Source organism: Ciconia boyciana, chromosome 8 (assembly GCF_034638445.1).
Source record: "Ciconia boyciana chromosome 8, ASM3463844v1, whole genome shotgun sequence".
Classification (NCBI taxonomy): domain Eukaryota; kingdom Metazoa; phylum Chordata; class Aves; order Ciconiiformes; family Ciconiidae; genus Ciconia; species Ciconia boyciana.
Genome location: NC_132941.1, coordinates 55,773,624 through 55,799,876, shown reverse-complemented (window position 1 = coordinate 55,799,876; position 26,253 = coordinate 55,773,624). Strand labels below are relative to the sequence as shown.

Below are 26,253 nucleotides of genomic sequence, written 5' to 3'. Positions count from 1 at the left end.
CAGCAGGGCCAGGGGCTGCCCCGCGTTTGAACTCCGGCTGGCAGATGGTCCAACACCTTCCCAGCCTGCGTGACGATAGCCAGGCGAGCGGAAAGCCGACAGAAGCGTTTGTCATCTGCTGGGCACAGGAGGGAGGGTTCTTCTCCCCAGAGCCAGGGTTTCCATCCTCACAGTGGTTTGCAGATCCTGCATGCAATGTGTCGCAGAGGGAAATCCATCATCGTTACTGCGCTCATTCCCTCGTTGCCTACAATACAATTATCCCTATGCAGATTGCAAGGTACAACGTTTTTTTCCTGAGAGGCTCGAATTAAGTTTAAACACCAGCTTTTGATTTATTTGCTTATTCAGCAGTTGCTTTTGCTATTCAGTTGCTTTTCAGCAATACAAAATAGTTCTCTCCCCAGGAAACATTTATCCTATCTGGGAATACTATACCAAGGGTGGTAATGTGTAATCAGGACAAAGCACTTAGAGAAGGCAGGCTGATAGAATAGTTGCTGAGAGAAGAGGCATAATACATCTCCACTTGTGCTTTTTCAATTCCAATTTTCCTTTTCCCTGGAAACATCCTAGGTAGCAAGGGAAATTCCTGCCATACAAAATTCAAGAGCAAAATAATCCATGTCTTCCCTGAAGTGTCACAGAAAACTAAGCACATACAAAAAAGCATTAATCTCTGATGCTGCAAACAAAACTCTCTTCCTTTTTTTTGCTGAGAAGTCATTTTCACCCCTGCGCAGAGCAACGCCAGCAAATTCTTCTGCCACAGTTTTGTCTTTGCACTCAGATGAGGGATACTGCAGGTCAGCGCTCTCATCGGCACGGGATGCCATCCCCATCCTCACAAGGCTTGATGTCTTTAACACCCTCTACCATTCTGAGAGCAACTGATGGGAGCTACGGCTGGGGGGAGGGAAAGGAGAAATCTCTACTATTCCACACACAATTCCGCTATTCAGCCTGTCAGCGTCAGTTAAATGCAAAGGCAGAAGGATTGAAAGGGAAAGCAAACTTTGTGAGAAATGCTGGAGCTCCCCTACAGATGGGGAGCATTGAACCCGCCCTGAACTCTTCTTTCCACTTGCTGAGGCCAAGCCATTTGCTGGGTCACAACTGCAAAGCAGTGGAAATTGCGTACAGCATCCAAGCATTACCGGAGGTGTAGTCCCAGTGCAATCAGACACAGAGGAAAACAGCACAACCGAAATCTCAACACTTAACAGCACCCTTTCAGTTCAGCTAGGCCAAAAATATCCCCTAAATCCTCAGAAAGGCAGCACATTGCAGATCTCAGCTGGCTTTGATCGACAGCCCCTCAAAACTGTTTTGTTGAGGAGACCTTCCTTGCTGCCCAGCAGGCAAGGTCTATGGGATCAACCACCCACCCACCCAGCCAGGCACCAGGCTCAGGTGCTACCAAGGAGGGTTCCCAGTGTCTCCGAGCAGCCCGACACCTCGCCAGGCCAGCAAAGTCCTCCAGAGTCGAAGTCACTGAAGATCACCTTTGATTCCTCACTACAATCCAATCTCAATTTTCCTTAAGCAGAGCTAGAGAAAACAGTAGTAAAAAGTAATTGCGGCAACTTTAACAAGTATCTGAAGAAAATCTGAATTTTTTAACATTTCTGGGGAATTAAATGCCTGTATGAAATGATAATGTCATTTTCTCATTAATATTTCACTAACAATTTAATTTGAGAGCAAAAGCCATGAGTATTAAGCATTACACATACTTCATAACTCTTTACGGACTGCCAAGCGCTCCGTGTCACTTCAAAAAACTAAGAGGTTCATCCTTATTCCTAAATTGTTTGGAGCAAAGATTGGCCACAGAATTGTCATTTAATCAAAATTCATTCCCATCCAATTCTTGACATGTATCCCAAGCCAAATCATTTATCTGGTAAGTACTCAGACATCAAAACCCTTCACGGGGACTCTGAGACACCATGTAAAAACCTGGCTGGGCTCTGTAAACCACGTGTCCAAGGAGCCAACAGAGAAGCTGCAGAACAACACACAGCTGTGCCATGTGCAGCAGATCCATCTTTTATTTTTCCCTCTCCCAGCCATGTGTTCCTAAATCCTGTTTTTCTTGTGGTGTCTCCATTCTGCAACAGAACTAGACAAAAGGGGCTTGCAACCCATACGAAGCCGGTTTAGAAGAGGAACTGGACGCACCAGCAAGTATATGGATTGGAAGCCACTGGTCCCACATCATCTTTTTGCTCTTCCTGCCCTTCTCCACTTACTTCAGCTCAGCACAGTGCAGGAAGCACCAGGGTGAGATAAATTGCTGTTTGCAAAAAGAGGGAAATCTGAAGTAGGAGAGATGGAAGATGAGAGCGCAAGTGGAGAGGATGAGATCAGACATGACACTGCAAGAGCTCACAGCAAAAAAAACCAGGCACTGATGGAAAAGCCCCTCCTTCTCATGGAGGATTCTGCGACTTCCAAATACGGTTCTGTTTTAATGCGACAACCACCCCCCCCCCAAATTTCAAAAGCTTTTTCACAAGAAGCGGTGGCCTGGCTCCAGGACCATCCATCTGGTGGAGCCACAGACCCAAGAATCTTGGCTGCGCTCTCCTGCCTGGCAGGCTGTCCCGGAGCTGCAGCTGGCTGTGGGCTATCCACAGCACCAACCAGGAGACGCTGGCCGCAGGGGACCCGCTTACCACCCGCTTACCACTTTGCTCAGCTTGCTTCTAGGGAATTTCCTCCAGTGCCTTTCACCCCTTCCAGGCAAACCTCTGACTCCCTGGCGCTGCTGGGAATCTCTCCTGGTCCCCCACACCAGAACCATACGGTGCCGTCTGATGCAACTTCTTGGGAGGCTGGAAACGCCCAGCAGGCCTAAAAAGAAGTACTGTACTTGGAGAAGATTAAAAAGCCTGAAATCAGAGCTGCCTCACTGATCAGCAGCTCCTTACCTAACTGAATTTCTTGCCCTCTGCTACGCTGGCAAGGACAGAAGATTCCAACTTCTCAGTTATAACTTCCTGCTCAGTTAACATACTTGGCAAGGACCAAAAAAAGCTGAAGGGCATCCAAAAAACTTGGGTCACAGAGAGAGAAGTTTTACTGCGCTGTCCTTAGCGTGGCTGTTTTCAAACAACGGTTTAAGATTTTCATGGAAAAATGTATTTCCATTAGAACTGTCCACGTGAAGTTTGGAAATCACTTCGGGCAGCACAGCTGTAATAATGCAGGACAAAAAGCAAACCAGCTGCTACTAGGTCAAGGAAAGCAAGTACCCAACTACAGCAAATTAAGGATTCATTATGAGTTTTAACAAAGAAATACTTTACCAATAGAAAGGAAAAAGAGGATGTTGTGGAAAGAGCTTTTAAAAGGGAACACTTGTGTGCAATTTTGCAGATAGCATCTTACTCAGAGGCAGTGGGGTAGATTGATCTCTAAAGACTCTTAAAAGGTTTTGCAGTGGAAAAAAATAGTTACAAGGCATACAGTCAGATCATTAACTGTGCAGCCCAGGCTGCCAGCTGCTCACTCAAATACTCCAGATGGCTCCTCCTCTAAAACATCATCATTTGATCTTGGTAATCAAATTATCTCCCAGTCGTACAATCCTAAGTGAGGCAAGGCTTGTACGAAGAGATTATGTATTTTACATGACTGAGATGGCTTGCGAAAACAAAACAAATGAGCTTTGAAGGCATTCAGCCTCTTCTAATTGTATCAAAGCTAACCATCTCCAGCCCTTTAACACTTTTTTTCTGCCGTTGCCACCACATACAGTTCAAAGCATCAGCTATAATGCTGCCTGGAGTCCAGATTTTATACAGTATTTGCACACTAAACACTTCAACATACAGAAGGTATCTAAACCCACAACTTCCCACCGGTGGAAAGTAGGACCTGTCACTGGACAGCAGCCTTGGGAGACTCAGTATCCTGAAGCACTTAGGCTGCATTAATTACACAAATTTACAATCGGTTTGTCTCGCCGGAGTCACGCAAGATGCCTCCTGCACATTTTTGAGGCCTTTAATACAGTCTTTAGGACATAGGGTGCCAGAAAGAGACATTTTCTTCACTTTTCACTCAATTAGAGCCAAAATGCATTGTTCTGAAGGCCAGGCTCATCTGTGGATGCTCACTTAAATCATTTGAACAGAAAGTGGTCATGACCAGCAAGATCCCCCCAGTCCCAGTGGCTGCTGAGCACTAGCTGGCTGACACCGATTATCGGCAGGATGCTACTGGGGCCAGGGGAAATGGCTTTTTCTTTTCTTTTTTTACAAAAATAAGGGGATTTCTTACATAGCTTTCTGCAAAGGCTTCAAGGAGGAAAATGAAACTCAACCAGTGCACTGTCAGTCTCCAACTTCTCTTCCAAAGAAACAACACCAATAGAAATTTCCCAGTATTTTCAGAAAATGTTGAGCTTTGACAGTTTAGGAAGGCCAGCTGAAATATTCAAAAGTCACATCTTCCAAAACTATGATGCACCCTTACTAGCATCAACAGAGTATTTTAAATCCTGGCATTATTTAAATCAGCATACTTATGTAAAATTTAATACTAATTTTGTATCTCATATCTAGTTGCAAGAGATGATGAAAGTCAGTGTTACAGCTAATCAGAGGAAACAATTCATTATTGCAGTGGGTGGCTTGCATCTGAAGTCTAAACCCCAATCTGATCATTACCTAGAGGGATTATTCCCCACTGGAGTTTAGAACTAAACTTTATCGCCCACTCAACTTTAATTTTCATAACAGAGCTGTACTTTTATTTCACAAAGTAGTACACAAAAAACAAAATAGCTTGCTAAAGGCCATGAATTAGGAAAAAGAAGCAGAGCTGGGACTAGAAAACTATGGAGAAAGGCAACAAGACTTATCACAGAATGGAAGAGGTTTTGTTTGAAGAAAAGCTAAAAAACTAGAACCCTATGACTTGGAGAAAAAACGCTGCCATTTATGAAAAAACCCTCAAGAGTAGTAAAAAGCAGATGAACAGGAAAAAGACTGTTCATAAATTTCTCAGAATATAAGAACTAGGAGTCGCCAAATGAAATAAGGTGGTGTGGTTCAAAACAAACAAAAGGAAGTACTTTTTCACCCAGCACATAATTATATTGTAGAATTATTAGGCACAGGATGTTGCAGAGACCAGAAATACAAATAGATTTAGAATTAAAAAAAAAAAAAAGAAGAAGAAGAAAGCACTTTCTTCTGTGAATTTGCCTAAGCTAGCAAGGGTTACTAAATGCAGTGATACAGATGCTGCTTCCCTTTTTGCAAGCCCTTCAAACTCTGGTTGGTGAGGTCTGGAGCAGCACGCCGGAGGAACTGCATGTCCCTGTTATGTTCCGTACACATCTGCCACTCAGCCCTGTCGGACAGGGGAGGGATGGTACGTGGTCGAACATCACCCTTGTGATGAGGCTGGCCAACTCCTTAGCTTGTGTTCAGATTGCTGGATCACTTCTAGTAACAGGGATCGACTCAACTCACAGACAGACCTTTAGGCAGTTTGATCAGACCCTCTACTGACTTTAATCAGCAGAGACCTGATGTAAGGACACAGGCACTCAGATTATTGCAGGAGTGACTGCTGCACACTATGAGAACCTGTTCCAGTTTTTAGAGCAAGTACACCAGTGCCCTCCTCGTCATCACTGTATCCGAACGGCTGAGGCCTTTCTATTCTGATTTCAAAGGATAATAGCATTTTTTTGTTTGTAGGACAATGTAAGCATGACCTTCTTGAAACAGTGTCTATCATAATGAGCTTTACAGACTTAAGACACATCGGTTTAGAGCTATGTCATGTCAGCTTGGCAATATTGTCTTTTATTAAACCAGAAGTTTAAATGCAGGTGTCTGTCTTATAGGCACCAGAATTCTATACCTACTTTAACTTTGTTGTTGTTGAAATGCATTTTGCACTAAAATCCAAGATTTATTTTCCCTTTCAGAGAGAAAGGGTGGGTTGTTTTTTTTTTTTACTCTATGCCCTGTAACAAAATGAAAGTGAAAGATTTACCAACATTTGCTTTATACAAGGTGTCCAATCTACATGATTTGAGTAAACAGTTACTGTCATGCAACTTCTGAATCTTCCTGTAATTGCTATAAATTAAAAACTGTATTTTACGGGGCGGGGGGGTGAGGGGAATCTTTAAAAGTGACGAGTATATAATGAGAAAGCAGTTCTTGATAATTTGGGGCACTGCAAAAGTACGACTTACATCCAAGTTAATATTAGACTAGAAATACTAGAAAACTTTCAAAAGACTCAGTGGCAGCTTATTTACAAATATACTATTTATAATGAATGCATTGATACAGAATGACTCTTATAAAAAAGCAAGGCAATCTTTTATATAGACATAACAATCAACATTACAATAATTCAGATTAAAAGTACATTTTTGTAGACTGTTTACACTCTTGTTTAGCTTTTAACCACAAATTAGTGTGGTCTGGTATTTTTCCACAGCAAAAGTCCTGTGCAGTCCTGGTTAAGACCTAAACATCAGAATAATAAACATAATTTTCTGATCTTTGCTAACATAAAAACAAAAACCATTTGTAGACACTATCGTTTGTTTGTAATTGTCCTTATTGTGTCTTGAAGTCTGTGTTGTGCAAATTACTGCCAACTGCACATTTCTAACTTCTAATTAGAAGCTATTCTGGCATGCCGATTTGATACAACCGAGGTGTGATACTGACTACATGAAAATTGTTAGTTGCATCCATATATGAAGACTTCCCTGATATGGGTTTGTACTGATTCAGAAATTTAACTTATTTTTGGGTTAAAAATACCACCACAAAAAAATCTCAAAGTTTTCTAATTGTTAAATAAAAGGTATTTAAAGGTATTTTTCAAACTCCCAGGATTAAAGATGATACTTGAATTCCAGGTGACACAATGGGCTTAAGTGCTAACCAGCTAGACAGTTTGAGTACTAATTTACTAAATCATGTACATGAGCAAACACGACCTTCAAGAAGGGTCTGAACATGCACTTTCTCACACATTAGCAAAAGATGGACAAAACTGCAGAGAAAACCTTAAATCCAAGAGAGGCACTGAAGCAAATATTCTACAACCCAAATCTCTTTCTAAAAAGGGTGTATGAATTTCAAAGTTTCCAATAGCATCTGGCAAACGGAAAAGTGCCGGTTACACAACTGTGTGACCCAACTTCACATGCAGCATTTCCACTGCATTTATACTAGGCAACTTTGGTGACAAACCTAAATATGGGACAGCCAGAGACAGAACTTTAATGGGTTTATACTAAAAGAAAACATTTTTGCAAAGAATTACCGAACAACTTCCTATTTAGTAAATTTAAATGCAATGTGACCAACATGAGTCGCAACGGCAATTATTCCTTCTTTTCATTATTTAACAAATGCCTAATCTGCTTTACACCTTACCAGACTTCCATTAATACTGTTTAGTCTATAGTACAGTAATTTAGCTTGTTAAATCAAGGCATGATTCAGGATAGTGTCTTTATAGGGCATGTGTATATGTACATATTCTTATGTACATAGGCACAGACACATACAAAATTGATATTTTGCCTATGGGCAGCAATCAAGGTCATTATTTTCACCCAAAGTAAAGATTGTCACACTTTTCAATAACCCTTCTAAATTATTTCCCCCAGTATGGCAAAGGGGATAAAGATTTAATACAAGTATCTGGGAATCACCTGTTTCTCCATCTTGTTTTCAAAGATGCTGTAAAGAATTAATTTCTCCACCTTGTCTATGCTTTCATACATATACAGATACACATATACATATATGTATGTATACATACATTTGTCAGGATGAAGTTCTTTCCATTCATACTTTAATTGAGTAGGCCAAACAAAATTCTTAAACATGTATAAGCCAGCACGTGCATCCAACTGAATGTCATCAGGCATTAAATACAATTTAGAAACTGCACCAGTTAACAATCCAGCATCCTGGGAAATGCAAAAGTCTGTTATGTCAGGATGTAAGACTGTTTTGAATGATCAAAACAGCTGGATTTATATGGATCTGTGCATAGATTTGGATATAAATCCATGTATGTACTTATATGGATTTATATGCATCTACTCCAAATCCATGCCACATATTTGATACTTAAACTTTCAGATAATTTTAAAGAACTTTTCAAATTCTTCTGAGTTGATTTCTGCTGTACCAGACCTTCTCTCACACTGCTTTTATTCAAATCTCTTGAGACACTGAAAAAATAAGTGTGCACCTCAGAATGTATAAAATTAAACTCCTAAAAAAGGGCTCAGGATTATCTGGCATTGCAACAACCATACTAGTACAAAGATAGTTTGAAAAAATATCCTGGTTTTAATATAGTAATGAATTAAAACATAGCTTTATTTATTCCTATAAGCGTAACGTAATGAAAATAATAGTTTGTTTTTAAGCAAGTGTAATGAGTACTATTTTGGTAGCCAACTTCTCCACAAGAATTTATGTGAGAGGGGGTCAGCTCCAATCATACAGTCATTAACCATGTACCTTGACAAGGTGAATAATCAACATATTTACAAACTAAACAAATTCAATCCCATCAACTCTTATAAAAATGGGATTGAGGAGCAGACAGGGAATGAGACCAAGATGCTTGAAAACACAAGAGGTCGCCACTTTTGTTTTAAGGAACCATATTAATCAAACCAGTTTCTCCTAGTGACCTGAGGGCACAAATAAGGATTTAGCAGTATATTCAGAAGTTAGATTACAGTCTTGATACTAAGCATTTCAGCATCTTCATATTTTAACACCTTAATGCTGATAAAGATTAACTTCAGGCAGAACTGTAAGGAACTAGTCTTTTATAAACTAAAGTCTAAACTGAAAAGCTACAGTAGATGTAAAAAAAAAAAAAACCAACAAAAAAAACAACAAAAAAAACCCCACCAAACAAAAACCAAACAAACCAACCAAAAAAACACAGGGGGGACACAGAGAGACAGTGTGTGAGAAAGAACAGAACATTACTTAGTAAAATCCAGTGACATCTACAATAGTTTTACAGCATGTTTAAGCCCTCTAAGGTTTTATATCTCCACCTGCCTTCCATTTAAACTTACTCCTTGTTAATGAAGAGACGTACAACAAAACAGAATGCAAATAGATCAAGGCAATACGTCTAAGTAAGCATGCCTGAAAGCCAGAAATAACATTCTCCAAACTTCTGCTTGTGAAATAGATTTCCCATGGCATCAGTTGATTTGATGTTGTTCAAAAGGTACAGTCCTCTAAGCCACACTACCCCAGCAGCAAGTCCAATGATTATAAACTGGACAGTTCTTGAGTAACCGTGGAATGTAACCGCCTCGAGTTCCTACCCTCCTGAAAAAGGACAACCAGCCCTACAAGTGCAGCAATACTGTAAATCTCCCTGAAGCATCTTCTGCCTTTTAAACAACCAAGAAAGTCATGATAAAACTGAATGTCCACTACTTACAGTGTTTCTTTTGAGCTACCAACATCTATGCACAAATGAAAAAGGTGCCTCTTTTTTAATAGATCGGTTTAATACTGAAACAGATAGGATGAAGTTAAAAAAGAATAATCAAGATACTGAACTGAATATTTTGAAGCAAGTGCCCCAGCTGTGGGGAAAAGTGCATTTAGTTCAGCAGCAAAACAGCACAGTGTGAAGATATTGTGCTTGGACACAGAAGTTCCATAATGGAAGGAGGTACAAGGCAAGTCAAGATATAAAACCATAGTACATTGTTAACCAACCTTAAAACTTACATATATTGCAGTGTTTAAAAGTAAGACACATTCATTTATTGTACAAGGACTATAAGGAATCCTTAAAATTGCCTGTTGTAGTTTATGACTCAACATAGTAATAAAAATGTACATATATATTATTTCCTTGCCACTTAACTGTACTGTTATACCTCATGGACTTGTTACTTCACAAAATGAAAACCGCTCTTCACTGAGTATATGCAACGTTTTTACCAATCTGAAAAGTTTTACTTGTGCTAGAAAAGACCAACTGCAAAAGGCTCAGTTCAGATATGTTATGCCTGCAACTGATAACTCAGGGAAGCAAGACTTAAAGGAATTCAAGCTTTTTTTTTCTTTTCTTTTTCTTTTGTTTTGACTGCATCCTTTTCACCTGCCAGTTGTTCTGATGAGTATATGTTTTTAGTATACAAACCGGTTGATAAAAATCCATCAGCAGAGGCATATAAATTCTAGATATGATTGATTAAAACAGAGCAAATCAGAATAAAACAAAATCCAGTGATTTACTCTGACTGTAAACAATATAAAAACACCATTTGCTTCAAATCTCAAAATAAGTTAAAAGAAAATCCCAACCTCAGGACACATGACCCTTTCAGGTTTTGACACAAAAAAAAAAGGGAGGAAAACAGAAAAGTTCATTATATAAAGGTTATACATTTCTCTTAACTGAAAGTAAATCTAAGCAAAACTATTTTTGTCCCTTAAATTTAAACTTTTAGTTCATTGGCAATTGATTTAAATGAACTGGCATTTCCAGATTATTCAGACAACTTCCATCAAATTCAGCAAAGAAAACTTAGACAAGCATTTTTACAGAATAAAAAAAAAAATCTAAATGGCTATGATTCCTCTATTAGCAGAAACACATAATGCAGTCTTAAATTTGCCTTTTTATATTATTTATATATTTATATATATATATAATATAATATAGACCACATATATTATATTATATATACATATACAGACAATTACAACATTAATGCAGTTTGTATTTTGTACAGTGTATTGGACAATCCGATTAGCATCAGACCATGGCACGATATGGTCCCTGCATTTTTAGGAACTGAATGATGAAAGAGGGTCCTCCTGCAACAATCTGAGGTGGAAGGTGGCTGAGCGGGCAGTTCTCAATACTCATTATTGACAGTTTGCTGCAAAGAGCCAGCTCAAAGGGAAGGCTGTGCAGATTGGGGTTGTCATTCAAATACAGTTCTTCCAGATTCTCCAGTGTACCTGGTTAAAATAAAACAATACAAAGTAGTATTTTTTTGATTCATGCAGTTTATAACTTTTAGGCAGAAGCACTAAGTCCACTTGAAGATTCATTACTATGTAGAATCTAGAGTCAGTGACTCATCTAAACTCCTATTTTCAAGCACCAGAACCTAAGCAAGAACCAATTTCCTTTAGTTTCCCTGTAAAAATATCCATTATTACATCTCCTTTAGATAACCACTGAATTGAGAATATACAGAATAAGAGAACTGAGAGGGACTTCACTGTAACTGTTCAGCCAAGTGCTTTGCGATTGCAGGCAACACTGAATAGCTATCTAGTTAGAAGGGCCTAGAAAATGTTTATACCATACAGTATATGTATTATCTCTATAAAAATACCTATGTCATACCTTTTATTTAATCAGAACCCATACATTAAAGACCTGAAGCTGTAACTGTAATGCGCCACAGGAAGAAAGCAAGAGAGATCTCTGCAGAGCAGTGAATTTAATAAATGGAACAAACATGTGTGAAAAATACCTCCTGAATTTGAATTTTACAACCTGCCTCTACTACAGATACTGCAATAGTGATTAACCAGAAGATGGAAAATGGACTAATTTCTTCTTTCTTAAGACTTCCATTACTCCACAGCAATCAAATATCAAAATTAATCCATATCTGAAATACACTCCAAACATACAAGTCCTCCTCAAAACATTCCCCATTTTCCAATCTTATATACCGTAAACATCCCCTATAACCTAAAAGACTATTTCATCTTTCACAAGAGAAAGCAGTAGCCAGGGCTCAAGGCATGGAAAACCAATAAAAAGGAAAGGCTAAGAAGTAATGGGAAATAGCTGATAACTTTAGATTAAGCAGTCAAAATAGTTAACTATAATCTGTTAAGACAACCAGCTTTAATAACCAAATTGTACTCCTGCAATAGTATTTCAAGTTTACTTACATACTTTAATTCCGCAGCTCATTTCCACAGCATCCAAACTCTCTCCACTAACTTATGAACTAAATTACAAAGCTCTAGATTTAGATTGTTTTAGGCCCTTCTCACACTGAGGCACATACAAGATGAGCAGAAGCTGTAACAGCTCTTCACTACAGATGCTGGGACAGACCATGTCCCAGCCTTCTCCATCGGCACATCACTGTTTCTGACCACATTTTGCTTTGTGTAGCTTTTCCCATCATTTTTTCCTCCATAATGAGCTATAACTTTAAGATTTTAACTTAAGTGCTCAGAATCATGCTCTGGAGGTACTTGTGACTGACTATAAAAGGAACGGCGCTCTCAGTTTCAGATGCTCTGAATCTCAGTTACTCTGGATGTCGCAAGTAGACAAAAAGAATCCTATTCCTCCCTTTCTTTCTGTAGATTTCCTCCTCTTCACTTCCTTTTCTTGTCTCATCAAGGTGAAAAATAATATGATGGTCTACAAAGAGAAGTGTGTGCAGAGGGACTATCAGCAGAAACATTTGCTTCAGCTGTCTACACCTTACACAAGGTTTTGTCTACACCATGGATTTCCAGTAGGACCAGTGCATTCCTTTCTGACACAGACCTCTCTCCAAGAACAGGTTTATGAAGTTGAGTGACTGATAATACACAACTTGTGGGAGAATTTGGAGAAAAAAGAAAACTCACTGTTCCAGGTTAGCGTGTGTTCAGCAGCTTTCTGCAGAACAGAAACAAGCTCGACCATTTGTTTCACTACAGTTCAGTAAGATAAAGATCATACCCTATAGAGCTGTTCCTGTGGCACACGCTTCACATCAGGTTGTGTATATCTAGAAGTTTCACACGAATTTTGTGGCCTCTACTTATGAGCACAGTAGATGCCTATCTTCTATGTCAGCAACTGCTTTGGCTCAGGCACACTGCATAAAACCAGAAAAAGGGATCTTACCAATTTCCTCAGGAAGGTGTGTGAGAAGATTCTCTCCAAGCCCAAGGTGCGTCAGATTGGTAAGATGACCGATACCTCTGGGAAGGGTGGTCAACTGATTATTAGTCAGAACCAATTTCTAAGAGAAAAACACATTTTTTAAAATTAACTTAAAGACTTTTGCTTCGAATGACAGTAAGTAACAAGATATATAGCTGATAAATTGATGGGTTCTGCTCTCCAGCATTTGAACAAAAAAATTTCTACCCTTCAACATTTCAGACCTCTATTAAGCACCACTAAACAAAAATAAAATAGTGCATAGTAAAATACGTGCCTAAATATAAAAGCTTTCATGAACATGACTGAAATCAGAGGCTATTCCTGTAGCAGTATTGTACTCATGGTACAACAGTTAAACTCTTCAAAATTCGTTTGTTCAGTATTAACTGATAAACCTGGGGAAGAATTAGTGGGGACAGATTGTGGATGAAGTTGTGCAAGATTCTTTAACTTTACATTCTATGTCTAATCCCAAAGAGTTTCCCTCATCAAAAGAGCTGTAATTAAATCAGCATGGTGTAAATAAAGGACGTAAGCTGTTTATCTCAGCCCATTATTGTTTCACCTGCAGATCCTTGAGGTAAGCTATTTCATTTGGCAAGGATTCCAGTTTGTTTTCCTCTAGATCTAGCTCTCGGAGTTTCCGTAGATTTCCAATTCCATGGGGAAGTTTCTTTAGTAGATTGTTTGACAAGATAAGAACCTCAAAAAAAAAACCCAAACAGAGAGAATTTCAGCAACGCAATTAGTAAATAACAATTAAGACAGGATCTTTTTATATTTTCAAGTAATGAAGTCCAAGATTAGCCTACGTTCAAATTATGGAAGCAAACTGAAAAGATTAAAAAAAATAAAATCAGTGATTAACATCTTTTTTTAGAAGTCTTTAATGATACAAATACATAGATTTATGACAGAATTATTTCAAATATTATTTTACATAATAATAAATGCAGAACAAAAACAAAGAACACCTTATTTCTTCAAATGACCAAAGAAAAACAATTTCTTCCTGGAATTCCCTATCATTCTGTTATCCTTCCTTATAGCTATCTCATAACCGTGTTTTACATTATTTGCTGTGCTTGCCAAGTCCTCCTTAAAAAGCTTAATACTTCCTCTTCTCCCTATGTCCCTTCGGTTAAGAGCAGCAGCAAGTAAACATACAGATCAGAGCACCTAAGCCCAACGCTGCATAGATATCCACTGGCTTTTCAAAATGGTCTCCTATCACACACCCCCCCACACTAGAGTGTTATCCTCTTCTTGTTCTCCTCCTTTCTAAGTTGAATTATAAATATCCTAGGTTCAAGAAAAGTATCCTTATTTGCAACGTCATTCAACAGAGTTCTTCATTACACCACAAGGAAGTTAACAGGAGTTACACTAGTATACCATTTTTCCTCTGGAGAAGTCTAACAGTCCTTAGAAGTAATCAAGCCTCATAACAACCCCGCGAGCAGTAAGGTAATTAATTACTGATTAAACAATCCTATTATCTAGTTATTTAGCAAGGCACATTGAAACACAAGGATGTGAAAGAGCACCCAATGTGGAGCCTCATCCTAGCCGCGCACAGCTCCCTGCTAAGCCAGCCAAGGTTGCAAATGCCTGGCTTCTACCAATCCCAGCTCTCACTAGCTTCATGTAACGTGGAAACACTGAAGGCAGGAACAGAATAGAAAACAAGGCTAAAAATCAAAGTGAAAATCAAAATGAATAAAAGCCAACATCTTAGCATTAGCACAAGCAGTATTTTGGTGGCCTTCCTTTATGCGCTACGATATACACAGAACGATAAGAATAGTAACGTTTTAATCGCATATCAAGAAACAAAGGCAGGAACAGAAAATCTTAGCTACATGCAATGCAGCTGACTTAGCACTGCTGTGGGAACCTTCACTTTTGTGTAAACACTGCCCAAATAGTTCTTTGTATTTGATTCTTTAATTACAGAGGAAAATAGCACTAACGGGTCTGTGGACCGTGCAGCTCTCCAGCTTCAGCAGCTGGCAGACCACCGGCAAATCCAGTTGTTAGAGGTTACTAACTTCCCAATCACATCAATCAGAGCCTTAACTTAAAGGGAACTGGGCCACTAAATAGCTATTACTCTGCCATATAATTTTTGCCCCAAACACAGGAATTATTAATTATTCAGATCAGCAGTCACACTGGAACTTTGCAATTTCAAATATGCCATTTGCTATTGTACTTTAACAGATTTTTCCCAGCAACTCACAGAGGCTACGAAGTCCCCTCAACTGCCCGAGCAAGCACCTCTATCTTTATGTCCCTTCAAGGCAATTAAGTTTGTCTCTCCTGATGGTACCTTGGGAAACAGGGCTAGGGGACACAAGAGGTTTAGTTCACAGTTTCAACCTACGAGTTCTTCTCCCTCAAAGGCTGATAATTCCCACCTGGCTGCCTACAAGGTTCACAGTGCTACATTCAAGCCACCTCTGGCTGTAGCCCATTTCATTATGTTTTTCTGATCCCTGCTGTTTCCATGCTGGTCTCTCCAGGAATCGAACTGAGTTCAGTTCCATTTCATTTACAACAGTAACTTTCTGTTGAGAAATATTTTCTTTCTACATGGTTAAAAATATATATGTACTTAACTCTTTGTGCACAGACACTCATCTAGAGCCTAAAGAACAACATTCAAAAAGCTGTTGAAAACAACCATAAACAGATGCAACACATCTAAATAGCATACATACACATATTTATTTGGCTTTATTCGACCCAAAAGTAATATTACTTAAACCTGAAGCACAGAACGTCTATTTGCAGGGATTCACTTAGGTGTTCATTTATACTCTTCTCACCTCAAGAGAAACAAGCCCAGATACATCCTCAGGGATTTTTGTGAGCTGATTAGTTGCTAAGTTCAGTTCTACCATACTAGTCCAAGTCCCGAAGTCCAAGGGGAGAGAGGTCAGCTGATTGTCCTGTGATTTAACATATCAAACATTTAGGGTCTGCGCTTGCAAGAAGTCGGCATGGCATCTGAGAGATTAAACAAACTGCTTACAAAATACTTCATAACAAAATAGTAGATAATTAAATCAGAAGAATAAAATGTTGGTAATTGGCCAAATATTTTTTAAGTACTTCAAAACATAGTAAGCAGTTCCAATTTAGAGTAACAGAATTGACTCTGTGTTACTAATATGAACTGAAGTGGAAAAATTAGAAGCACATAATTCTCAAGATTTCATGTGTCCCTGTAGTTAAAACATTTTTTTTGTCCTTTCGGCGGGGGGGGAGGGGGGGGAGCAGGCAAAAAAAGAACATAAAATTCACTATAACTTGCAAAGGTGCTATCAGCAACACTGGAATCCTAAAAATAATGGCATTAGCTTAAAAAATACAAAAAAAAAAAATCCCAAACAAACAACAACAAAACCAACCAGCCAAAACACAGAAACCACCACAAACAAAAACCCATAAAAAAAAGAACAAGGAAAAAAAAACACACCAAACACACCACAAAGGAAATATACCTTAATGGTTCAGAGTAAAAGCAACTGAAATTAATCTGAACATCTTACTGTTCGAAATGCAGCTACAAAATTTGACCTAGACCAGACACTAAAAAAAAAAAAATCTAAAAAAACAGGTCAAACAAAGTCCTGGTAAACATGCAAAGTTACAAATGGGTATGTGATAAAAAATGGTCTTAATGCAAACTGAGAATCTATTTGTGCCAAAAGATATTCTAAAACAGTAGCTGAGCTTAGATACTGCTCAAACATTTTTTAAAAAATAATTTAAGAACTTGAAGCAAACCTATTCATAGAAAAACATCATCTCTTTTCTCTAGTTCTCTTCACTCTCAGTGTATATAGCACAGACTTAAAGGTTCTTTTTCTGTGCTCTACAACTACTGCCAAAAGTCTCCAAACTCGGGTTTTGAAAGAATATATTCAAAAAAGATCTTTTACATAATTTTGTTTTTAATCTAAACTGTAACAGTAAAGGGGAGAAAGAAATAAGGTACGCTACATGCTTATGTCTTATTTGAATATTCGAGAACTTTGCAACCAACTTTCTTGTTTTCATTGTTCAAACTTGAGCAAACGTGACAAAAGCTTAACTAACAAAAATAAAGACAAATCAATAACATCTTGATAGTACATTTTTAAACTAATACAGAATTGTTTCTATATGCGACAGCAGCAGCGTCCCCTTCAGCGTGATAAATTCATTCCTTATATCATTAAGTTTGCCAGAATTCATGGAGCAGCAAACAATGCTCCTCATTGATTTTACACACAGTAGCATGTTTCTGTGCCTCACCTTCATGTTCAGCTTACTTAATACTTTAGCTCTAGAGAAAATTCCAAAGGGGATTTTATTGATGCGGTTGTGCTCCATATTGAGAGAGTAGATTGTGGAGAACTGGGACGGGCCACCCACGGGATAGGACTGGAAGCAGTTCCTGGCCAGTGTTAAACTAGTCAGTTTGACAAGGCTGGATAAAAGACCCTGTAGAGAGAAGAAAACCACCCAGGAACTTAGGACAGATTTATTTGAATACATCTCTTTTCCCTCATGGGTCTAATTAGAAATGTTTTCCCCCCTCAAGTCCATCCCCTAAATAAGTGTTGCAACACACAAACCAGTGTTAAATTTGATAAAACCTCCATCAGCAACAATCTCTGCTCACAGTCGTCAGCCTTTACCTTATTTCCCCCTTTCTCCTTACATACTGCCAGATACAAAAAAGCAAACTTATCACGTTTAAAAGCTTCAGAGGTTTTGTAACTCTTTTTTCCTCCAAAAGGTATTTTTTTTTTTAATAACACATTGCTATGCCTTGGGTAGCTCTGAAGAGCGCAGGGGCAGTGGCTGGCAGGCACAGTCAGCAGTGTGTCCATCCTGAACAGCGGTCCCGGCTTCGGCCAACACCACCCAACTGCAGCTCACTCAATTTTGATGCCTGCTCAAAGTTGAGAGTGGGGCCCAAAGAATTATCAACTGCATGCACCGTTTTTCTAACTGGTGTTTGATACGTCCAGTACAAATCTTTGTTAATGTAACAACAATCCATAAGGTGAACACATCTGGTAGAAGTTTCCTTTTAGGCTGTAACAGTTTCAGATAACCAGGCAGGACACAGAAAAAGAATGGGAAGGCAAGGTTTTGGAAATTCCTTTTTTTTTTCCTGTCTTCAAAATATTCCTAAATAGTTATTACTCCACTTCTTTTTTTTTTTCCCCCCTTAAGAAATAAAAAGCAAGAAGCCTGGAGTTAAACTGGATAGCAATGGTTGTCCATTGAATCCAGAGTCTTATTTCACTTCGCAATCAAATTAGATTCTATAATCTCAGCAGCGCAGATCTCGGAGTTTATCTGTTAGTTACGTGCCAAGCGCGTTGCTGGAACTGTGGGGATGAATAATGAGATCTAAATTACTGCTGAAGTGTCACCTTTGCTTACTACTATGCCTACTTGAATTCAACCCTATTTGCTTAAGTATTATGGAAATTGGAGATTTATGCATGGCATTACATACCATAAATAATGCAACATCTGCAATCAGGAACGAGCAGTAAGAAGATAATGATTCCAAGCATATACCTAATGTCAGTATTTCTGGATTGCAATTTCAGTGCTATATTCACTGTCAAAGCTTTAAGAACATAGCTTTGCTCTTTCACCAGGAAAGCTTTGGCTACTTTTCTAAATAGTTTAACAACATTATTGTAAATAGAACAGGATTAAATAGGGACTGGTCTAGATGTCATGGCTAAAACTTTAAGCACTGAAATACAATTCTGGGGGCATCTCAGCAAATATCAGTGAAGCAATTTTCCCTCTAAAGATAAAATAATGGATATCTTAAAATCAGTATTAATCTAACCTAATCATTAACTAGTATAATCTTTGATTAGGAAATACTGCTTCTAGCTATACTTTAATTAACAGATATTCTTTGTCCTAGGGGTTAGAGGCAGTCCCTGAGCTCTGTTACAAACATACTTTATTGCTTCAAATGGATCTTGGCATTTCAAAAAGCCATTTTTGAAGTCTGCTTCCATACAAAAAATATTAAAAATATGTTAGCTAATACACTCTAATAGCCTAGAGTAATTAAACACATTTGAAGGGAAGCAAGAGAGCTTTGGCAGTACAAAGAGAACAATGCTCTTATATCTATGAGAGCTGTGACAGTGCTGCCTTCTCCCAGCCCATCCTTTTAAGCTAAAATATTTATTAGGCATTGTGTCAGCAGCTTCAGCTATGCTTTGAAATTCAGACGTTTCTTCTACAAATACCATTCTTTGTATTATAGCACAGAACGTTTTACTTTAAACAGACTACAGTATAAACTATACACTTCTGCAAGGTAGCAGCTTAAGTGTTAACATATTGTTGGCAAATATACGTGAAGAAGGCAGCACAGTCACAAAGAGTTTTGTATTATGACTGAACGTATTTTAAAGCAAGTAATCATCCCTCACATTAGCTTTTTATAATTATACCGTAGATGCTTTTATAATACATCTGGGTGGGGTGGGCTAGCTTAGCTCTCATCTTAAAAGCAGCCTGGTGGCTTTCAGTCAGTAGCATTTTCTTAAATGATAGTTTTACCCAAACATTTATTAAATTCTCTGTTTTCAGTCTTTCACTGCCGAGTTTAGAAATTTATCTGAAGGAAAGCAGTTACTTATTGCACTTTGTTAGTATGAATACTTTGCCTAACTCCAAATCCATTTTGTTTTTTTCTTCTATGTATAGTTTCCTATATACCTCTTTAGATACACTTCAAATTATTTGATACTAATAATTTATACTTTTTCTTTTTTTTTTTTTTTTTGGACCATCATTAAAACAGAACAGACTAAAACTCTACATTGTATCCTGAAGACTTCATCTCCAAACAGTTCTAAAGCAATGGAAGAAATATCCAAAATAAGAATCAATCGCATTGGATTTTTTTTCTGTCATCAGAGCAATTCTGCCCAGGCACTAATGCTTCAAGTCAAACATTTACTCTCAATGTTTACTAGCACCAAAAGTATGCAGTATGCAGCCAAGCATCTCACAGTCTGCTACCCTGATAAATCAGTCTCAAGGAACTAAGAAAAGGAAAATCAGGATGAAAGGTATAACCAACAGTTGAAATAGTTTCAAAGTCTGCAGACATCAAAGCTGTATTTAAAAAGTGGTCTGTAACAGGGACGCCTTTCACAGAACTCTAGGGAAGAAGTATAGAAAAGCATACAGATGCACAGGGGACTAGGACTTTCTGCCTCTCCACCCCAGAGCTAGCAAAGCACTCTGTTCAAGGAACGTGCTACTTGAAGAGACTGACAAGGTGGCTTCAGAACTTCTAACTATGGACATTTTCCTTGGTCCCACACTAAGCTAGAAGCAAGAGAGACCAAGGCAAGACAATCAAGTGCAGCAACTCTGAAAACAAAAGCAAGAAAATGGATTTCTCTTCCTCTTTCTCCCATGATCCTCGGAGAGTCACTGGATACTGAAAAATTATGCAAATTTTTCTTTTTCATAACTGACAGAAGGTGTATCAATGAGTTGCCAGACGATCTCTCATCGGTGTCAACAGCACACTTTTCCACATTAAGATGAGAATGCTGAGGCCAAGTAGCTGTGACAAGCTTTACCCTCTCTCTTAAAGGTTGTTCTTGCCTCAATTAGATGGGAAAGAGATATCCCATTTTTCTACTTCTTCCCTACCTCCATGAAACAGAAACACTGAGAAGCTCTTATCTAGCTTGAACAGTGGGAACCTGGACTCCTTATTTAAGGTTTTCTAAAGAGACAGGACAACAAACACCATCACACGTATTGCTCCCACTTTTGACTAAAGTTGTATGACATCAGTTCTTCTATACTAGTTAGACACACCCAATATGTACAGAATTGAAATATTTCACACACATCTAGATTAAAACAAAGGGTATTCCTCAGACCTGTGATGCAAGATGAAGTAATTTCACATGTTCCAATCACTCTACAAAACACCAATGCTTCACATGAACATTCCCTCCCAAATCCACTCCCTCTAATTCTCACCTCTGGTAAAGTAGAAATGTTGTTGTTCTCCAGGTTCAGTTCATCAAGTTCACTGCATTTTGCTAATGACTTCGGAATTGCTGACAGCCTATTGTACCTCAGGCCAAGACGACTTAGACTGGACAGATTTCCTACAGGTAGGAAACAGTTATTAATATATCGTTAGATTAACACAAAGGCACAGAACAAGGTTTGACTTTTGATTCTTCTGTTGTCTCACACTCTACACTCCACACTTTTCATATGGTGAAATGGAGCTATCATCCCACAACAAGAGATTCACAGAATACAGTGCTTTCCAACACTGAAGTCGACCATGCAGTAGAAGTATGGTGTGCGTATTACATATCCTTCTTAAGCTGTGCATGATACAGTAAGCAAGCAAGGCCTATGTCCTATTGTAGAAGTCCTTCTATCCTGATCTTTCTACCAAACAACTCTATCATTTTCCAGATGTCCCCAAAATAACTTTTTTAAACTAGATAGCATCATTCAATGCCATGACTCATATTACCAGAACTTCGGCGTACATCACACACCTCAGGTCCAGGCAAAACAATTTCCTCTACAGGGAAATAAAACCCTTTACCATCCTCCAAAAGCAACAAAGTCTTTAAAAAGTGATAGGGAAAAAAAAACTTGCAACTTTTCTGCATGATACCAAAAGAAAAGTCTGGAGGAAGTCCACAAAAATCTGGACAACAGCGCATGTAAAACCTTACTGAATATATTGCCAGGCCGAGAGTCCCGGTTGATAATGTATTTCTGTCAGGAAAAATATTCTTGAGAAACTTGCAACTTGAAAATTTCCCATCTGAAGCTCCCTTTAGCTCCAGCCTTTACTATCTAACAAGTACTCAAGACCAAAATCAACTGCTTAAGGATGTCTTTGAACTATACGGTGCTGGGGCATTTAGACTCTCCTGCAGGTAGTAAGACCTTGAACTTCACTGAAAAGTCAGCTGGCAAAAGGTACAAAGAACAGTGCTTAGTCTTCTGACTCATCCCTATGATCAGAAAATGTGTCTGTGCACGTGTGTACATCGCAGTAGTGGAGCTTGTGAACAGATTCACACAATCAATCAGTTCCTTGCAAAACTGATTTTGGGGTCAGGAAGGCCAAGGCGCAGCTGGAGCTGAACTTGGCAAGGGATGCAAAGAATAACAAGAAGGGCTTCTACAGGTATATCAGCCAGAAAAGGAAAGTTAAAGAAAGCATACCGATGAACTGATGAACAAGAATGGTGACCTAGTATCAACAGACAAGGAGAAGGCTGAGGTACTCAACGACTTTTTTGCTTCAGTCTTCTCTGGCAACCGCTCTCCTCACCCCTCCCAAGTCAATGGACAACATGTTGGGGACCAGGGGGGTAAAGCCCCTCCCACTTTAAGGGAAGATCAGGTTCATGACCACCTGAGGAACCTGAACATATAAGTCTATGGGACCTGATGAGATGCATCCCAGACTCCTGAGGGAATTGGCTGATGTAGTTGCCAAGCCACTCTCCATTATATTTGAAAAGTCACAGCGGTCAGGTGAAGTCCCTGGTGACTGGAAGAAGGGAAACATTGTGCCCATTTTTAAAAAGGGTAGAAAGGAGGACCCTGGGAACTACCAACCCATCAGCCTCACCTCTGTGCTGGGAAGGTCATGGAACAGATCCTCCTAGAAGCTATGCTAAGGCACATGGAGAACAGGGAGGTGATTCGAGACAGCCAGCATGGCTTCACCAAGGGCAAGTCCTGCCTGACCAACCTAGTGGCTTTCTACGAGGGAGTTACCACATCAGTGGACAAGGGAAAAGCAATGGATGTCATCTATCTGGACTTCCGTAAAGCCTTTGACATAGTCCCCCACAACATCCTTCTCTCTAAATTGGAGAGATACGGATTTGATGGGTGGACTGTTCAGTGGATAAGGAATTGGTTGGCTGGTCTCATCCAGAGGGTAGCGGTCAATGGCTCAATGTCCAGATGGAGATCAGTGATGAGTGGTGTCCCTCAGGGGTCCATACTGGGACCAGTGCTGTCCAACATTTTCATCAATGACATTGACAGCGAGATCGAGTGCACCCTCAGCAAGTTTGCAGATGACACCAAGCTGAGTGGTGCAGCTGACACACCAGAAGGACAGGATGTCATCCAGAGGGACCTGGACAAGCTGGAGAAGTGGGCCTGTGTGAACCTCAAGAGGTTCAACAAGGCCAAGTGCAGGATCCTACACCTGAGTCGGGGCAATCCTCGGTTTCAATACAGGCTGGGGGATGATGTGATCGAGAGCAGCCTTGTGGAAAAGGACTTGGGGGTACTGATAGACGAAAAGCTCAACATGAGCCAACAATGTGCGCTCGCAGCCCAGAATGCCAACCGCATCCTGGGCTGCATCAAAAGAAGCATGGCCAGCAGGTTGAGGGAGGTGATTCTGCCCCTCTACTCTGCTCTGGTGAGACCCCACATAGAGTACTGCGTCCAGCTCTGGAGCCCTCAGCACAAGAAAGGCATGGAGCTGTTGGAGCAAGTCCAGAGGAGGGCCACAAAAATGATCCCAGGGCTGGAGCACCTCTCCTACGAGGACAGGCTGAGAGTTGGGGTTGTTCAGCCTGGAGAAGAGAAGGCTGCGGGGAGACCTTATAGCAGCCTTCCAGTACTTAAAGGGGGCCTTTAAGTCCCCCTAAAGGGGGACAGACTTTTTAGCAAGGCCTGTTGTGACAGGACAAGGAGCAATGGTTTTAAACTAAGGGAGGGCAGATTTAGGCTGGATTTAAGAAAAAAATTTTTTATCAATGAGGATGGTGAGGCACTGGAACAGATTACCCAGAGAGGTGGTAGATGTCCCATCCCTGGAAACATTCAAGGTCAGGTTGGATGGGGCTCTGAGCAACCTGATCTAGTTAAAGATGTCCCTGCTCTTGCAGGGGGGTTGGACTAGATGGCCTGTAAAGGTCCCTTCCAGTCCAAAGCATTCTATGATTCTATGAAAACATTTGCTATTTTACACTCATTTTTACGACGACTCATGGCACAACACATTTGTTCTGCAAATTGAAGTACCAAAAAGACACATTAGAAAAGAAACAAGCAAGAATAACCAGAAATAATTTTAAAAGATGAAGGGAGTTTAATATGGACAGTCTAACTACTCATTAAATGAAGGATATATTAATGTCTATGCATATGTACTTATACAAAGGTTATTGCAACACAGCAAAGGAAGAAGCAAATGTAGTGTATGAAATACACTTGGAAGCAAAGGACAAGACAAAATTAAAAGAAATGGAGAATGAAAATTAATACAAATGCTACAATGGGATCTGCTAGACAGAGGAAAAGTCCCAAAAGGAAGTGGCAAAATACCTCTTTCTTGAACTTGGTCAAAATATACTGTAAGAACTCGATCAAAATATACTGAAAGAATGACCCTACATCACTGAGTAGCTGGGATTGTAGCTAATAAAAAACCGGAAATTGGGAATGTTGTATGATTCACTGTAGTTAATAAAATGGAGATTCACAAGAGCAGTGAAAGTAAAAGAAAAACAAACCACCACAAAAAAACAATCCCGCAAAAAAACCCCAAACATAAAAAACCTTATATAGAACAAAAATTACCCAGGTCTTACAAACCAAGACAGAAAAGAGGATGAATTTTCAGTGCATATCTGATATTTAGCTAACAAGCTTAGCAACAAATTTCACTTAGTATTGTCAATAACAAAACAAAAGTTAAAACAACAGGTAGTCACCTGGAGCTGCTTAACTAGTAGTATCTCCCACTGGGATTTTTATTTATACTTTTAAAGTGGTTTCTTTCTGAGCAAATATACAATTAGCTTTTGCAGAAGCAGCAAAAAAGTCTTCCCTTAACCAAAAGAGGCATTTAAAATCCAGGGCTATCAATATTGCTCTCCAGTGCACAAAACTTCATCTTTTGAGGTTAAATCCTATAGTGCGTGTACACACTAAAGAGAATAATTAAGACCTATTTTGAGCCTACAATCCACTAGTATAAAGATGTACATTTGTACATAAGATAGCTATTTCATGCCCTATTTGGTGCGATCTGGCATTGCTGACTGTATAGGAAACTGGCCTCACTTCACACGATAGACATCCTATCACAAGGCACCAAGATCATTAGGATTCGCCATTCCAGGGATGAACAAAGCACATCCTGACTGCGTTTCTCTGAATTGTTATTTAATGCTTTACTAACAAAACAGATTAAAAACTTTACACAAAATAAGATATCAATCTACTGTTCTTTTTCACTACTTAAACCTTGAGCTAGACGCTGATCTGGATTTTTCAGGCAAAGAGGACGAATGGGGAACGGCTCTAGCAGACAGCATGATACCAACTGTTGCTTAGCAATACAACGTCGCTATGCCAATTCCCAGATTGTGAGCACAGGTTGTATGTACATGGCTCTCTTCCTACCAGCAACGCGGCATTTCAGAAAAATGAAACAAGGCAGCCATTAGAGAGTCAAACTGTACCATAATTTTCCAGGAGAGAATGACACACGTTGGCTAGCCTCATGGCATTATCAGAAAGGAGGCATAAACACCAGCTCCCAGTATTTTTTTCTTATCATAAGTAGCATTTCTCAATAGAACTTTACCACCCTTTCTCTACTAGTTATTTTTCTCCTCCATGGGGAAGGCATGAAAGGCATAACAGAAGACACATCCTTTGTGTACCACATTCCCTGTGAGTGTTTCACATACCACAGCACTAAATACAGTTATTCCTGAGAACTGAACAAAAGCAGCAACGTTTCAGCTGGAGCTTCACCAGTAGCACCTCTCCCACTGCTGCTGGAAAGGCTGTCCTGCACCCAGCTGATGCAGGCAGTATGGGCCACCTTCTCATTTCAAGCCAAAATTTATTTCTAGCCAATTTATTGCCATTTAGTCTTGTGTCAACAAGAGACTGACATCTTTTCATCCTCATCAGAGTTCATATTCACCCCTCATTGTGAATGTATCACGGTGAGAAAACCTTATCAGCTTTTACCTTTCCATGCTGGAGAAGCCAGATCTTAGTCTCCTCTTCACAAAATAGGATGATCCTTATAGCTCTTCCCTCTGCTCAGTGTGTTAAAACTTACCGGGTTTGTTTGTCTGTTTGTCTTTAAAGAAATGCCCAGAGTTTTAAAAATTAGGAGTGTCAGATTTAGTGTCCAGTACCATGATGTTAATATTTGCCTCCATGGTCCAT

The 26,253-nt window shown here is 39.3% G+C and overlaps 1 protein-coding gene across 2 annotated transcripts in view; it reads right to left on the bottom strand.

Annotated features, from left to right (window-relative positions):
* Nucleotides 1–6,321: 6,321 nt before the first annotated feature.
* Nucleotides 6,322–26,253, bottom strand: part of SHOC2 (SHOC2 leucine rich repeat scaffold protein) — a 73,020-nt gene continuing 53,088 nt past the window's right edge. For both annotated transcript variants that reach the window (XM_072870560.1, XM_072870559.1), the window contains exons 4-9: nt 21,034–21,164; nt 17,287–17,475; nt 15,813–15,935; nt 13,547–13,684; nt 12,940–13,057; nt 6,322–11,027 (exon numbers count right to left, since the gene is read on the bottom strand). In XM_072870560.1, coding sequence (XP_072726661.1) covers nt 10,819–11,027; nt 12,940–13,057; nt 13,547–13,684; nt 15,813–15,935; nt 17,287–17,475; nt 21,034–21,164 — 908 coding nt within the window. In that variant the 3' untranslated portion in view covers nt 6,322–10,818. The remainder of the gene's footprint in view (nt 11,028–12,939; nt 13,058–13,546; nt 13,685–15,812; nt 15,936–17,286; nt 17,476–21,033; nt 21,165–26,253) is intronic.